The sequence below is a fragment of the Propithecus coquereli genome, unplaced genomic scaffold (genome assembly GCF_000956105.1).
Source record: "Propithecus coquereli isolate 6110/MARCELLA unplaced genomic scaffold, Pcoq_1.0 Scaffold173, whole genome shotgun sequence".
Lineage (NCBI taxonomy): Eukaryota > Metazoa > Chordata > Mammalia > Primates > Indriidae > Propithecus > Propithecus coquereli.
Window position 1 is genome coordinate 444,379 of NW_012141969.1, and position 14,108 is coordinate 458,486.

The 14,108-nt window shown below is 42.4% G+C and overlaps 2 protein-coding genes across 2 annotated transcripts in view; both read left to right on the top strand.

Annotated features, from left to right (window-relative positions):
• The first annotated feature begins 355 nt into the window (after positions 1-355).
• Positions 356-4,152, top strand: LOC105808454 (mediator of RNA polymerase II transcription subunit 14-like). The gene is made up of 3 exons (XM_012642109.1): positions 356-480; positions 869-1,061; positions 3,773-4,152. Exons 1-3 carry the CDS (start codon positions 469-471, stop codon positions 3,844-3,846), a joined length of 279 nt encoding a protein of 92 aa, XP_012497563.1. The 5' UTR covers positions 356-468; the 3' UTR covers positions 3,847-4,152.
• Positions 4,153-7,750: 3,598 nt separating this feature from the next.
• LOC105808437 (chromosome unknown open reading frame, human CXorf38) overlaps positions 7,751-14,108 on the top strand; it is a 17,850-nt gene continuing 11,492 nt past the window's right edge. The window contains exons 1-3 of the mRNA XM_012642087.1: positions 7,751-8,060; positions 8,195-8,329; positions 13,493-13,612. Of these exons, the coding sequence (XP_012497541.1) occupies positions 7,845-8,060; positions 8,195-8,329; positions 13,493-13,612 (471 nt within the window). The 5' untranslated portion in view covers positions 7,751-7,844. The remainder of the gene's footprint in view (positions 8,061-8,194; positions 8,330-13,492; positions 13,613-14,108) is intronic.

A 14,108-nucleotide genomic window follows, 5' to 3' on the forward strand; every position in this document is an offset into this window, starting at 1 on the left:
GTCAAAGGGACCGTTGGGGGGCCACAGGCAAAGTTATGAAACCCTGAGCTTGGTGGCCTCAATGAAAATAGAGAGGAGGGAATAGATGTCAGAGACACTGCAGAAGCTGAATCCATAGGCCTTGGGAATTAATGAAGTGGGAGGGAAGGAAGGGGAACATATTACATAAATCCAGAGTTGGCTTTTGAGTTAGCAACTTCATGTATATATTTCTTTTGAAAAAATAGGTTATCAACTTTATGTTCTTTTAATAATAGGCTATAAAATAAAATTCTAACCTTTTAGACTCACCTTATTAGAATATGATTTTAAATGTTCATATGGCTTTATCATGATTTTTTCCCCCAAAAACAGTTCCCTGACCAGGCAACACAGCTAAAATGGAACGTTCAGTTTTGCCTGACGATCCCTCCCAGCGCACCACCGATTGCACCCCCTGGGACGCCTGCTGTGGTGCTGAAATCCAAAATGCTATTTTTTGTAAGTACCACCCGGCATCTGTGTATGTACAGAGCTTCTGAGGAAAAAGTCATGTGAGGATAATAGAGCAACTTTTGAATAACTGCATAAATTATCTATTGCTGCCAAATATGGGCCAGGATTCCTTAATTGTTTAGTTTAGACTTCTTGGGATCCTGGTTCCTTTAGTAAGAACAGAACTTTATTGAACTAGGTAATTGTGTGACACAGTTGCATCTTAACCATAATATTCAATTGTTTGTCACATTTCTTGTCATGTTTAATTTTCTTTTGCTTACTGTATCTTAAAGTACAGTAAATGATAGTACCTTTGATAAGTTTAGACAGATGCTTTATTTTCTTATGCTCTTATGTTTTTATTCTCTTTGTGTGTGTTGTGTGTCTCTAGCTTCAGCTAACTCAGAAAACATCGGTCCCTCCCCAAGAACCTGTTAGTATTATAGTTCCAATCATTTATGACATGGCTTCAGGTACAACCCAGCAGGCAGACATTCCCAGACAGCAGAACTCTTCTGTTGCTGCTCCCATGATGGTCAGCAACATTCTGAAGAGGTTTGCAGAGATGAATCCACCACGACAAGGTACATGACCAGTAGATAATATTTTATTGCATATATGTTATCAAAGTTCTTTTGAGAGAGACTCTCTTCCCCTTTCCTCTTCTCCCTCCTTACCCACTTCACGCCCCAGTCCTAGTAATAGAGCTCTGGTTGCTGTGGCCCTCTTAATGTCTGCCTGTCGCTTTCTTCCTTTCTCACTGGTTCTTCATTTTTGTCCATTTCTCTGCTGCCTGGACTCTATTTTGGTTAGTGATTTACTATTGGGACTGACCCAGTTGCTAATGCCAGAAGCTTGTATTTATAGCACACATTGCCACAAAGCCCTAGGTTAGGATGATAGAATTTTCCATGGCTGTGAATTCCTGCCCTACCATCAATACCTGCCACTCTGTACATCACAAAGTTGAAATGCATGTTGGTTTCTCATATTTCATGGTTCAATCATGAATAGAATAATACCATTAAAAGTTCTGTATCTTCTAAATGTTTTGTGAAGAATAAACGCTGATACAAATGGCATCACTGCTTTTTTTGGGCTTCTTATATAAGTGTCAGGTGGGTGCAAGTGAACCTTTTCACCAAGTGCACAATGAAGCTCTCAAACTGAACATTTCCAAGGAAACCAGAATGTTTCTAGAAAGATAAACAAGGTCCCTTCAATACTGGAGTAGCCTACACTTAACACGTAACTCCTGGCAGTGCTAAATTTAGGGTTACAAAAGATAAAGCTCAGCAAAGAGAACTTTTCTTCCATTTTGCTCATTTCTAATATTAAGGAAATTTAAATTAAATTTAAATTTTTCTTATTTCTAATATTAAGGAAGTTCTCTGTCTAGAATAGTTTGATTACAGAATTATGTCTTTAAATGAGGGAAAGTTGTTCTCTGAAACATTTTTAGGTACTACAGTGTCAAAATTTTACTAGAAATAGGAATCATGAGAGAAATGATATTTTTAGCTGTTTGTTTCCCCATATTCTATACATAAGCAAGTTCTCACTTTATAAGAAATACACTGGGCAGTAGAGAAGGGTATGCTTCTTTTGTTGTAAACTTCTTCTACGTAAAATTTTCTGCTTTCATCTTTTGACTTCTCTCTTCTTTCAGCTAAAACTAGTACTCAAGAAACAAAGTTTAAAGCTTTCAGAATTCTCAAAGTAGCAGTCCAGTAGAACTTTGATAATAAACAACATTCCTTCACAAGCAGATTACTATCATTATCTTATTATGTGTTTTTATGTATTATGTCTTGTGGAATTTAAAATCCAAAAGAAAATGTTTTGATCCTATTGGGATCAAGCAAGTTTTTCTATCAATAATGAAAATGTGTTTTTTAAAAAAGAAACATCATTTCTCTTTTTATTTAAGAAATTGTTGAGATATTTTGGAAGTGTTTTTTCCTTTTTTATTTTATATTTTTTTTTTCTTCCCTTGGGCTGAGCAAACCTTTGGATTTCCTTTTTTCCTGCACCTTAATTTTCCAGTAGTTGGAGAGAAGGGTGGCAGTAACTTGCACAGGATCACTGCACATCCTGCCCTTTGCCAGAAGGCCATGATTCACATGCGGTCTTCAGTTCTCCCACTTTCAGCCACTGTAGTGTTAGACCATGCTCTAATGGAAGGGATCCAGCTTTTGGTTTATAATATTTAAATATTTGTAATATTTACAAGAAGCAAGAGACACAGAGTATTTGGTTTCTGAGCAAAGGGGAAATTGAGAGGATGAATCATCAGCACCCTCCCCACCAACAAATCCTGTTTGGAATTGTTGTTTCGCCATACTTCAGCTTCCCTCCCCTCTCCCCACACCCATCACTTCCCCCCTGGTGAAGTGCTTTTAAGAAAAATTATTTTTGCCTGGGTGAGGTGGCACACACCTGTAGTCCCACCAGCTATTGGGCGGCTGAGGCAGGAGGATTGCTTGAGCCCAGGAGTTTGAGGCTGCAGTGAGCTCTGACCATGCCACTGCACTTCAGCCTGGGTGACAGAGTGAGACTTTCTATCTTTAAAAAAAAAAAATCACTTTATTTTTATATTTAATTGATTTTAATGTTGAACTCCAGAAATTGACCATTTCCTCGAAATTTGGGAGAAAATTCCAATAGATGTCATAGACCTGCACTGTCCAATATAACTGCTACCAGCCACACGTGGCTATTTAAATCTAAATTAATTTAAATTAGATTTAAAATTCAGTTCCTCAGTCACACGAGCTGCATTACAAGTACTCGATAGCCATGGCACACATATGCAACATTTCTATCATCACAGAAAGTTCTATTGGACAGCGCTGTCATAGACATTTTTATCTAGCCTTTAATATAACATTAGAAGGACACCACTGAAGTTGTAACTAATGCATAAATATAAACTAGATCTCTTCATTAGATCCAAAATGCATAAGGAGTCAGAAGCCATAAAGCCCAACTTCAAAGGCTTATCCAATGCTACAGTGTTTCTGGACAGAAACTCTAGGCATATCTTCTTAAATTCAAACCTAACTGGGACTTGCCCAAAATTTACCCCTGAGAGAAAAACAAAACCCAAACCAAATATAATCTGATATTTAACACCATAGCTTAATTCCCTATAATCTGGGCAGTTAAAAATTGTTTTATTTTGATCTTTAAAGTTCTTACTAATTTTAGATTTAATTATCCCTTCCCCCACCGGTGTGTTAACATCATCTTTCCTGTATTGCGAATAGCTAATGACCATTTTTCTCTGTTGCAGGTGAATGCACAATATTTGCAGCTGTTCGTGATTTAATGGCTAATCTTACACTGCCCCCTGGTGGGCGTCCATAGACACTATTGTTTTTAAACCAGGAAGGCTGACAAATGAGACAAAACAACAAAAAAAAATCTGAATTCAGCCTTCAGTTTAAAAAAGAAAAAGGACTTTTTTTTTTTTTTTGACTTTAAGAGCTAAATATTCTAAACTGGCAGAAATTTTCAGGGTGCACTTCTTTCATCAAAAAGACCATCAATCTTTTGTATAGTGAACTTGTGTGTTTAAATGGGACACATTTCAAGCTAGGTAATACATCACTGTCCGCTTGCCAGTAATAGATTTAATATTCTGTTTTATACTATAAAGTTATGGAATGCCAATCTTGTTTATTTAATTGTTTTCTTATGTTTTGGGTGTAATAGTCCTTTTTTGGTTTTTGTTTTGTTTTTTTAAGGCAGGTCTGTCATTTTTGAATACTGTTAAACTGTGATCAACTTTATATTGAAGCTGTATTTTAATATGACCACTTTGAATCTTACATGAAATGTTCTGGGAGTTGTTGTAAACACATCCCAAGGAAGCAATATTTAATAAAATTAGGTTAAAAAAAAAAACAAAAAAAACCCAAACAAACAGTGACACTCAATTGTGTGTGTATAAGCTCTACAGACTTCTTATGGCCTCCCTTCATCTTTAACCTGGTGGGGGCCAGTAATTAATTCCTAATAATACATGTCTGAAATTTGGCCAAAAACATCTGCTTCTTTGTTTTAAGGTTAATATATTTTCTTCGAACATTCCTAACGTGACTAGTGGTTAACATTTAGTGCTTCGGTTGTCTTTCAGTGTAGGATTTGGGTAAAAAAGAAAGAACCTAGTCTTTGAGAAGAGACAGTAAGTGGTTCGTGTCGATCAAAGACCCCAAATAATGAAATTATTCTCATCTGTTAGGGATGTGGGAACTTTTCTCTTAGGCAAATTTAGTTTACAGGATACTTCCGCATACAACATTAATTAGGAAACAAAGAACTTTAATGTTCTACCCTCATATGAAGTTTCTGTGACATTTCTTTATCTTGCTTAACTTCTCCTCCTTGCCTTCCCCACCACAATTGGGGTTGTTCTAAACAATCTCAATTTAATTCATTGTCAACAAAATCATAGGATATTTTGCTTGGAAGAAACCTGGCCCAATCCCCTCATTTTGAAGAATCCAAGATCCAGGGCCTGTCCAGGGTCAAATGGAGTTTTGGGTACTGACACATCTCACCAGGGTTTCTTTTTGGAGCACCATGCTGTCTCTCCCAGTTAGGGAGTTTTTAAGCTTCAAAGAGCACGATCTGATGCAAAGGTCTTCTAGACTTGATGTTATTTGGAAACATTTTTAAAATTATAATACCATGCTGAGTTACCTGGTCATTGTAATACTTACTGGTTCTCCATTAAATTGTAGATGCTTTATCTAAATCCACTTTAAGATGATTTAATTGAGCTTCTATAACTGTCAACTACCAAATTCTAGTTTCAAGCATCTCACTGCAACTGTATCATATCAACTTTGCTTGATTCCATTTCCAATCAGAGCTGAGGCCTTCTTTGCCTTTCTTCTTTGTCTTATTTCTGCCTTCATCTCCTGCTTCTCACCCAACTCTGCCAATGTTCAGAAGCAGGTAACTAAACTTTTATCCTTTCTTTAACTTACTTTTTTATTCTTCTGTTTTCAGTTCTCCTTACAACGGTAATCACATCATTTTGGCAATCTAAAATGTCTTTATCAAGTGTCAGCCCTTTTCTATTTGGAGCTGAATCCTTTTCTTTCATGTAGTAATCTACATGTATATATAAGAAATGTATTTTTATCTGCAGGATAATATTGTTTCAAATTTATTAATAGAGTTAACTTTTCGGGTATTTTCTCTTTTATGTGTGGTTTTGAAATGTTTATTGCACTTTTACACATAGTGCATTCAGTGGACACTCTTTTTTCCTAATTATAACTCATCTCTGAATGCATTGTGCAAATCAAAAGATAGGAATCAGCTAACAGAATTTGCTTTTGATGCTTATTAAGAGTAAACCCATTAATTTGAACTTTGATATTATGCTTGGTACTTGGAATTGGTATATACCTTATTAAAGCTTGAAAACATTTAGCATTTGAATCGTAAGTTTCATCACAAACCATGTCTTTTGCCTCTTTTGTTACCCAGGTTCAATCAAGGAACTGGATGCCCATAGTGATTTTTCCCTAATAGATGATTTGGGACTTTAAGGTGTTTTCAATGTGATTTTAGTTTTTACAGTAATAAATAAAATCTATACAAGTTTCAGAGAACTACCAACTCTCTCTAGTCAATTTTCGTGAGGATATTTTGGATAATACTCTGGTTTATCATCCAGGTGTTCTTGATACAAAATCAATATACAGAAAATTTTAAGAGAACTTACATTCAAGGGACAGAAAGGAGAAATGTTAATGTATATTTCATTGTTTTTTGTGGAATTTTTTTTTTCATTTGGTTTGATGGGAATGGACAGTGCGTCTAAGGAGTATGGTTTGAATTTACTTAAGATAGATTTAGTATTGAGGTTATTAAGACAAGGTTAGCAAAGGCCAGCTAGCACTGTGCTGCACAACTCCAGGAACGCCATGATATGCTCACAATTTTCTATAAATTGCCTCCACTTCCAAGTGGCCAGTGATTTGTTAAAATACTTTGTGCAAGAATATGATGAAAGGGCATATTTAAGTCAATATAAAATAATAGCTAATAACTAAAAGCTTACTATGTGCCAGGCACTGTTCTAATTATTCCAATGTGTGTTTAATCCTAACAATCCTATCAAGTAAATATTAATATCCTCCTTTTACAAATGATAAAATGGAGGCACAGAGAAATGAAGTAATTTTCTTGAAGTCAAATTGATTGCTTAAGATCAAACTGCTAAGAAGGGGCAGTTTGAGTCCAGAGCCAGTGCTCCCTGAACACTGCCTTTCTGCTGTAAACCATACAGTCAGGGGAAGGCTTCAACGTTTAAACTCTACCCTCGGAGCCTTTTGACTGGACACAATTTTGACTTGTTTGCGAAGCTCAAAAAGTTCACTAAAAGCAACTAAAACTGACCTGACCTCTTGTCACTTGGAGTTGACAATCCACTGCCTTCTGACCTCTGTGGCACTTATTTGGAACTTAAATGAGACTGCCCTGTTCAAGGAACACTAATTATCATATAACCAAGAGTACTAGATAATCATCATCTAACCTTTAGTCCACGCTTCAGGACGCTCTTACCTGGTTTGGAGCTGTGCAGCCCTCCAGAATCCAAGTGATGCGTTTCCCTGTTTGCCTCTGCTAGGTGGCCCAGTGGCGGAGGTTTTTGAGCTTTATGTCAGCTTGGCACGCTGCAGGCACATCACAGGTGGGCAGTACACAGGCAGTCAGGATATTAATATCCTGGCTAGTTTCGCTAATACCCCGATTTGCTGTAGCTAGTTAATCTGCGGACGTAGGAACTAGCTAACTTTCTAGTGTTGTATAATGGAAAGAACATATGTAATTCAAGAAATGTAGCCCAGCTTGGTAGCGTGTGCCTGTAGTCCAGCTACCCTGGGAGGCTGAGGCAGGAGGATCACTTGAGCCCAGGAGTTTGAGGTTGCAGTGAGCTATGATGACGCCACTGCACTCTAGCATCTCTACACTAAAGAAGTTAAAACAGGTGCCCGTACATCAGGAGAGGAAGTCGAAATCGGAGTCTCACAGGGCCTCAGTTTGGAGGACAGAGAACAGAGCCAAAGGGTTCCAGGTACAGGCTGCCTCGGCAAGCACCAAAGTATTTAAAACTTACTTGCCCTCACCTAAGTGGGGTGGGGCCGACATGCTCCGGAAGCCTAGACGCCCCGCCCCTGGGTCAGTCGCGCAAGCGGCGCTCTCTCCCATCCCCGCCTTTAGGCGGGGCCGCGCCGGGGCAACGGCGCCCGCGCAGCTGCCTCAGGCACTGCCCAGGCTCCCGCGCCTGCGTACTGCTGTCGGCCACGCCCCTCGCCTCGCGGCCTCCCAGGCGCGAGCCGGACATGGGGCTGTCCGAGCTGGCCGTGCGCCTCAACTGCGCGGAGTACAAGAACTGGGTGAAGGCAGGCCACTGCCTGCTGCTGCTGCGCAGCTGCCTGCAGGGCTTCGTCGGCCGCGAGGTGCACTCCTTCCACCGCGGCCTGCTCGCTGCAGCCCCCGGCCTGGGCCCCCGAGCCGCCTGCAGCGGCGGCTCACGATGTAGTCCGCGCGCCCGCCAGGTGAGCACCTGGGTCGGGGCCTTGACCATCGCCCCCACCCAACCCCATCCCTGTCCCGTTCCCTCCGCGGGGCGGGGCCGGGCCGACCGCGATGCCCCTCCCTCCCGGGCCCCTCCTCACAGCCTGCCCTGTAGTTTCAGCCTCAGTGTCAGGTGTGCGCAGAGTGGAAACGGGAGATTTTGAGACATCACATCAACAGAAATGGAGATGTGTACTGGGGAAACTGCCGGCCAGGCCGCTGGCCCGTCGACGCCTGGGAGGTGGCCAAGGTAAGCACCTGCGGCTGGGAGGGAAGGAGGAAGGGGCTGGTCACCTGGTGCTGGGAGATCCGGTCTTGTGGAAGCCGGGACCTCATAAACAGATGCAGAGAGAGAGATTGGTTGGTTGATCAAGAGTCTAGTATCTAGGCAGTTCCGGACTGTTATAATGGACCCAGCTCAGTGAAGTAGAAGCTTTCCTCTACCTGTCTGCTTCCTGAAGGCATTCCAGTTTGCTACCCCTGCTTGCAAAGTTATGGGAAAGATTTCTGCAAGAGATGCTGGGGCAAGATACAGAGCGAGTATCATGAATGCAGGCATAGAGGGAAAATCTTGTAACGTGTGTTTGAGGTTAGGCTCACTGAACAGCTCATTTTGACAACAGGGTGCCATGAGGATGGTAGAGTAAGCCAGGGGAAGTGAGGACTTAAATAGAAAGGACCTTAAGTGCTCAGCTAAGGAATAAAACTTGGGGGAGGTAGGGATGGGATAGGCAGCCAGATCTGTCTTCAGATCTTAGCAATGGGACTTATTAGCTGGGCCCATTGGGAAACGTTTTTGACTTTTTGATGTTTGTCAGAAGCCCAGTAGGGAGTGGGGAGGGGCAGTCAGAAGTGTCTTCCTAACACAAATTGACATTTGGCGTCGGTCTCCATGCTAGTTAGCAGCAGGCACAGGTGGGCACCTGGGAAGGAGCAGTGCCTGGCAAGCAGGTCATCTGAGTCTGGCTCACCTGCTGTGGTGTGGCATTGGGCCAGCCTCTGTTCCCTAACCTCAAAAATGAGGTAATTGGTATCAGTGGTCCCCAGATTTTTTGGCTATCATGGACCAGTATGCCCACCTCACCTACACCCTCTTCCCCATTTTTTTTTTTGCATTGCCACCATAGAGTTGCCAACTTGTACTTTTACCTAGAAAAGAGAAATGACTTAAAGAAACAAAACTCTACCCTTTACTATGACTATCCCTCACCTGTTTGCAGAGGATTTGCTGTCCCCCTGGGAATACTCTTGAAGCCCTTGCCACCTGCTTATGCCACTCTTTCCTCCTCTTGGTTGCTGTTACCGGCAGACTTTCTAGTCCAACCCCATCCTCTAGGTTCCTGGGCTCCATACTCTAGCATCCTCTGCTCCAACCACCTCAGCCTCCCATTTGCATGCTCACATCCTGGCCCCTGTCAGCACAGGAAGTCTCAGCATCTAACATCCGGCTCGCCTTTGGCACATTTACTCAAACACCCCTGCCCCCACTCCTTGTCCCTGTACTACTTCCACCTCTTTGAGGCTTCCACTGCTTCCCCTGCTTCCCCAATACCCAGCAGCTTCAGTCCTCCTGCCTTTCTTTTCAGCCAGCTCAGATTCTGTGGTCCATCATTAGAGTCAGTGCCTTGCAGTTATCTCAGCCTTTTTTCTCCTTTCTCTGAACTTGCCTGGCCCAGCCCCAGCCCTGATGACACCATCATCTGCTTCTGCTCAGGAAGGAAGAATCTCACAAGGGAACTGACTGGTTTCAATTTCACTCTTGATCACGAGCCCCAGTGGTCCGGCCACATCTCTTTCTAGGCTCTTGTTCCTGGAGATGACAGTTTCTGCCTTTCCTTGCCAAGCTCCCATTCCCATTCCTCCGCCCTCACTCGCAGCTGCTAACCTTGATCACACTTCATGGAGTTGATGGATGCCCCCAGCCCAGTCCCTCTGTATCTGAGGGGGATTGGTTCCAGGAGGCCCCCTCCAATAAATAGCAAAATCGGCAGATGCTTAAGTCCCTGATATAAAATGGCATGGTATTTGCGTATAACCTACACACATTCTCCCATATACTTTAAATCATCTCTGGATTACTTATAATACAATGTAAATGCTATATAAACCGTTGCTATATTGTATTTTTTAAAAAATCTATATTTTTATTGCTGTACTGTTATTTTTTTTTTTAAATATTTTTCATCCCTGGTTAGTTGAATCCATGGATGCGGAACCCATGGATATGGAGGGCCGACTGTACTTCCTCATGTTTTGCCAAACCTACCAACCTATCTTCATGTGTACCATCTTTTTCCTTCTGCTACAGGGGAGGAAGGATGTCTCTCTCTTATTGCCCTATACCTCCACTTGTGTGTTGGATCTTATCCCTTTCCACTTGCCCAAGGAACTGTCCACTCTTCCTCCCTCCCTGCTTATTCCCATCACCATATAAAAAGCTTTAATGTAAATAGTGCCTTGATTTATTTAAGTTTTTTAAAAAGACAGAAAGGATTAAACAGAATTACCATATGACCCAGAAATTCCACTCTTAGGTATATACCCAAGAGAAATGAAAACATACATCCATTCAAAAACGTGTACACAAATGTTCATAGCAACACTATTCACAATAGCCAAAAGGCAGAAACAACCCAAATGTCCATCACCCGGTGAATGGATTTTTAAAAAGTGCAGTATATGCATACAATGGAATATTATTTTGCCATAAAAAGGAATGAAGTGCTGATACATGTTACAATATGGATGAATCTTGAAATCATTATGCTAAGTGAAAGAAGCCAGTCACATATTGTATGATTCCGTTTATATGAAATGTCCAAGATAGGCAAATCTATAGAGGCAGAAGTAGGTTATTGGCTGCTAGGGCCTGGGGGATGAGGGATGATAGCTAATGGGGGTATGGGGTTTCTTTTTGGGGTGATGAAAATGTTCTAAAATTCACAGTGAGGATGGTTGCACAACTCTGAATATACTAAATATCACTGAATTATACACTGTAGGTGAGTAAATTGTATGATATGTGAATTATATCTCAATAAAACTGTTTTTAAAAAACACTTGAATAAATGCTTAGAAAATAAGATTTAAAAAGAAAGAAAAACTTCCCTTGATCCATTCCCCCCAGCTATCTCCCCATTTTTCTATCAGCCTCCCATACACATCCCCAGCAGAGCTTCTCAAAAAAAAGTCTGATGCCTGTTCTCTTTTCCTCAGCTCCCACTTACTCTGCAACCCGCTCCACCCTGGCTTCTGCTCCTGCCACTCCGCTGCACCTGTGACCTTCAGTTCTCTGGCCTCGTCCTTTTTACCTCTCAGAGGCATTCAGCACTACTGACCACTCTTCTCGAAACCCTCCTGGCTTTCCTCCCAACTCCCCGGCCTCTGCTCAGCCCCCTTCTGAATACCAGTTGACCTTCCTTGGGACTGAGTGCTGGGCTTCTTTTGTCTTTCTCTTCCCCTCTTCTCTTGTGATACTGCCCAGACCCATGGAGTTAAATACTACTTTTATGCTCGTGGCTGCCAAATCGGTGCCCCGAGCCCTGCCCTCTCTCCTGAGCTCCAGATGCGCATATCCAACTGCTTACTTGACCCTTCCACTTCTCTGGAGCACTTTTTATTTAGTTCCAAGGTAGGACTTTTTATCTCTACCCCCCACCCTCCACCCATTCCCCACCACCACTTTTCTAGAATCATTCTTCTGTCATCTCTTTCCCTCTCACTTACCCACCTTGTTTGTACCTGCAAAATATTTTAGGAATCCTCCGCTCCATCTCCGCATCACAACTCTCACTCTCTCCTGCCTGGCTGCCTATGCTGCTCTGGGAACCTCTGGTCGGTTCTTCACACAGCAGGATCTGTGGTCTTCAAATGGGAATTAGATCATTTCATTCCCTTGCCTAAAACCCTTGGATAGAGACCAGGCACAGTGGCTCATGCCTGTAATCCTAGCACTCCGGGAGGCCGAGGCAGGAGGATTGCTTGAGGTCAAGAGTTCAAGACCAGCCTGAGCAACAGTGAGACCCGTCTCTACTAAAAATAGAAAAAATTAGCCAGGCGTGGTGGTGCGCACCTGTAGTCCCAGCTACTCGCAAGGCTGAGGCAGGAGGATCGCTTGAGCCCAGGAGTTTGAGGTTTCTGTGAGCTGGGCTGACACCAGGGCACTCTAACCCCAGGCGACAGAGCGAGACTCTGTCTCAAAAAAAAAAAAACCTTGGATGTCTTCCTGATGGCCTTAGAATAAAGTCCACACTCCTTGCCAGAGCTGATAAAGCTCAGCATGATCTGGCCCCTGTTGTTTCTGCTGCCTCATCTCCTCCTGCTCAATGAAGAGACAGTGGAGGACAGAGAGGCAGTAATGTGCGTTTCTCAGTGCTGTGCGTGTCCTGTATGGAACACGGTGGTATGCAGTGTAATTTTAAGAAACTGCTTTCCCTGCAAGGATGCAGCAGAGCCTCTCTGTTGGCTTCTAGTTCTGAAGAAAGGGAATAATTACTAAAATAAAACTTTAACGTGGAAGAGACTGGTTGATGTTGGTGAGAAAATGCCAGAGAGGACCTAGCTTATAATGGAAAAGAAAAACTATACCTGGTTTGGAGGCAACTCCTGCGATCATTTTGTGATTTATCAAAAGAAAGTCACAGAGGTAAAGAGCTGTCAGAATTCGAAACCATACACTGAGTCAGTCGGGTGGATACTGAGGACCAGCCATGAAACACACCCTGTGATGCTAAGCCAGCCATGCAGGCATAGCACACAGTAGCTCCCCAGAACAGTGGTGTGCAAAGAAAGTTTGACTTGTGTCTACCTATCATGCACACCTTCCGTAATGTCCAAGAATCCCCTATTCTGTTGCACTCCAAAGCCCAAACTCTTAATGCTACTGTACTGAGCTTTCTCAAGTCATTTAGAAAGTGTCTACTTTAGAGTAACTATTATTTTTAAATCTTCAGCAACTCAGATACTTGAAAATTATTTTTCAATATGGAACGCTTCATGAATTTGCATGTCATCCTTGCACAGGGACCATGCTAATCTTCTCTGTATCGTTCCAATTTCAGTGTACGTGCTGCCAAAGCAAGCACATCAGCCACTGAAATTGCAGTAAGGAAGAAAAAAAAATTGCCTCCTACCCATGCTTTCTGCTTAAGTGCCATTAAGACAGGACAGAAAGCCAGTTATGTCAGGTGTGTGTAATATCAGAGGGATAGTACAGCTCTTCAGTTATTGCCCTTGGCCGAGGCTTAGCTGTGACGCTGTTTCCCCACTTGCATTTTGGACGCTAAGCTGAAACCTCAAGGCATAAGAGAATTTCAGTCAGTCATCATTGGGAAAATAGGAAAGTAACTGTTGCCTCTCCAGCTCCTAGAGTTGGAGAAGACTCAGGTCCCTCTCATGCCTCCCTGTGCTACAGGCCTTCATGCCCCGAGGACTGACAGACAAACGAGGACCCGAAGAATGTGATGCAGTTGCTCTTTTGAGTCTCATCAACTCCTGCGATCATTTTGTGATTGATCGAAAGAAAGTCACAGAGGTAAGAGCTGGTCAGAATTCGAAACCATACACTGAGTCAGTCAGGTGGATACTGAGGACCAGCCATGAAACACACCCTGTGTTGCTAAGCCAGCCATGCAGGCATAGCACACAGTAGCTCCCCAGAACAGTGGTGTGCAAAGAAAGTTTGACTTGTGTCTACCTGTCATGCACACCATCCATAATGTCCAAGAATTCCCAGTGAAAATGCAATCGAGAAACTAATCCTTCAGTTCTCCCTAAAGTTTCCTGACAACTTGTTATTATGCTGTTTGCTGTTAAAGTAGATGAAACCTAAACTTTTTCATCCCTATTCTGTCATAAACAGAAGCAAAGTAATTTTCCGTATTTATTTCTTTATCAATCTATCTATCTGTCTATCTATCTATCTATAGACAAGGTCTTGCTCTGTCACCCAGGCTAGTGTGCAGTGGCATGATCATAGCTCACTGCAGCCTTGAACTCCTGGGCTCAAGTGATCCTCCTGCCTCAGCCTC

Excerpts from the sequence above, each read along its gene's own strand:
- LOC105808454 (XM_012642109.1), top strand. Across the intron at positions 1,062-3,772 it reads GATGAATCCACCACGACAAG|GTGAATGCACAATATTTGCA; the intron begins GTACATGACCAG and ends TCTCTGTTGCAG.